Source organism: Gobio gobio (genome assembly GCF_949357685.1).
Source record: "Gobio gobio genome assembly, chromosome: 5".
NCBI lineage: Eukaryota > Metazoa > Chordata > Actinopteri > Cypriniformes > Gobionidae > Gobio > Gobio gobio.
In genome coordinates this window covers 28,845,856-28,847,691 of record NC_137101.1, presented here as the reverse complement: position 1 = coordinate 28,847,691, position 1,836 = coordinate 28,845,856, and the positions used below count along the sequence as shown (strand labels likewise).

The following is a 1,836-nucleotide window of genomic DNA, read 5'->3' as shown; positions in this document are numbered from 1 at the left end:
TTAACAATAAGATGTCAACTTTAGCCTCAGCATGTTGCTACCATCCTAGCATCGACTTTGCTTATAATATTGTTGTTAAATAAAAATGTATTAAGCATTGGTGTAAGAAGTATAACGACACTGTTTTGTAAAAACTCTACTAGAAGTGCAATTTACCTAAGTAAAAGTATGTCTGTATTATAAGCAAAAACCACTCACAATATTAAAACCAAAAGTAGTTAATCTGCAGAAAAATGTGTCCATTGTCAGTGTTGTTCTATTCTATATAATATTTTTAATTATTCTTACTGCTGCTTTAATGTTTAGCCTATATTGCATTGTACTGCTGTTGCCAATTTTATATATATATATAAAATACACAGGTACCCTAATGCCCATAAATGAGACTCTTTTAAAAAAAAAAAACATCTTTACAGGCAATCTTGCAGCTGAAGGCAAGGAGGAGGTCACCTGTAATGTGGGCATATCCACGATCTGACCCCTGGTGGGACACAATTGTTCCGGATTTTACTCCGTTACAATTCATGCAGAATTTCCGTGTGTCCCCAGCATCATTTGAGTATATCTGCAGTCGGGTCAAGCATGTCATGGGGAGAAGGAACACAAACTACCGTTTGTGTGTCCCAATCCGAAAGCGTGTTGCCATTGCCATCTGGAAACTGGCCACGGGTGGTGAATACAGGACCATCAGCCATCTTTTTGGAGTAGGCCTCAGCACTGTGTTTAATTGTGTTCAGGAATTCTGCAACACAGTCATCACGGTGCTGCTTCCTGTCCACATGAAATTTCCTGATGCTGACAAGTTGTTAGAAATGGCCACTTTCTTTAATAATCGTTGGAGAGTTCCACAGTGTGTTGGTGCAATTGATGGCAGCCACATTCCAATAATTGCACCAGAGGACTATCCACGAGACTATTTTAATCGGAAAGGCTGGCATTCTATTGCTCTGCAAGCAGTTGTGGATGGCAAAGGTCTTTTCTGGGATGTTTGTGTTGGCTATCCAGGGAGTGTGCATGACGCCAGAGTGCTCCGACAGTCACATTTGTGGGAGGTCCTAAGTGATGGGGAATTACTTGGGCAAAACAATTTGACCATCTCTGGCTGTGATGTTGGACATTACCTGATAGGTGATCCAGCGTACCCCATGCAGAATTGGCTCATGAAGCCCTTTTCCGACACTGGCAGACTGACCCCTGAACAACACACCTACAATTACAGGCTGAGCAGTGCACGATCGGTTGTGGATATGTCTTTTGGGAGATTAAAAGGACGATGGAGGTGCCTCCTAAAAAGAAACGGCTGCAAGCTGGAGCTGAGCAAGAGGATGGCACTGACCTGCTGTGTGCTCCATAACATTTGTGAGGAAAATGGTGACAATTTCACTGAAGAGCACCCAGACAGGACTGTAAACATTCAGCCTCCTGTCCAGACAGTACCTGAGCATGCTAACGCAGAAGGGGCCGACGTCAGAGCTGCATTAATGATGCATTTTAACGGAGGGAACGAGTGATTCTTTCAATACAACAATTCCATATTTTTGTAACACTGCCATTTGTGTTTAAGGACATCTGAACTGTCATAAATTGTATTATGTATTATTCTCTTCTATTGATTAAAAAAACTGAACCAGACATTTGTATCAAGAAACATGTTTATTTAAACAAAAAAAAACTAATACAAATATTTACCAAACATTGCAAAATGTAAAAATGTAAAGTGCAGTAATTGAAAATGAAATTGTAAATAATTAAAAAAAAATGTGTACATAAAAAGACAAAAACACTGGTGATGTGCAATTTTTTGGCGCTCACTTGTGCAATTTTTTGGCGCTCACT

The 1,836-nt window shown here is 40.0% G+C and overlaps 1 protein-coding gene across 1 annotated transcript; it reads left to right on the top strand.

The window, feature by feature from the left end:
* Positions 1 to 455: 455 nt before the first annotated feature.
* On the top strand, positions 456 to 1,511 carry LOC307126270 (uncharacterized protein; the record flags this gene model as incomplete). The annotated part of the gene is made up of 1 exon (XM_079816735.1): positions 456 to 1,511. The coding sequence occupies one exon, from the start codon at positions 456 to 458 to the stop codon at positions 1,509 to 1,511; it is 1,056 nt and encodes a 351-aa protein (XP_079672861.1).
* Positions 1,512 to 1,836: the final 325 nt, after the last annotated feature.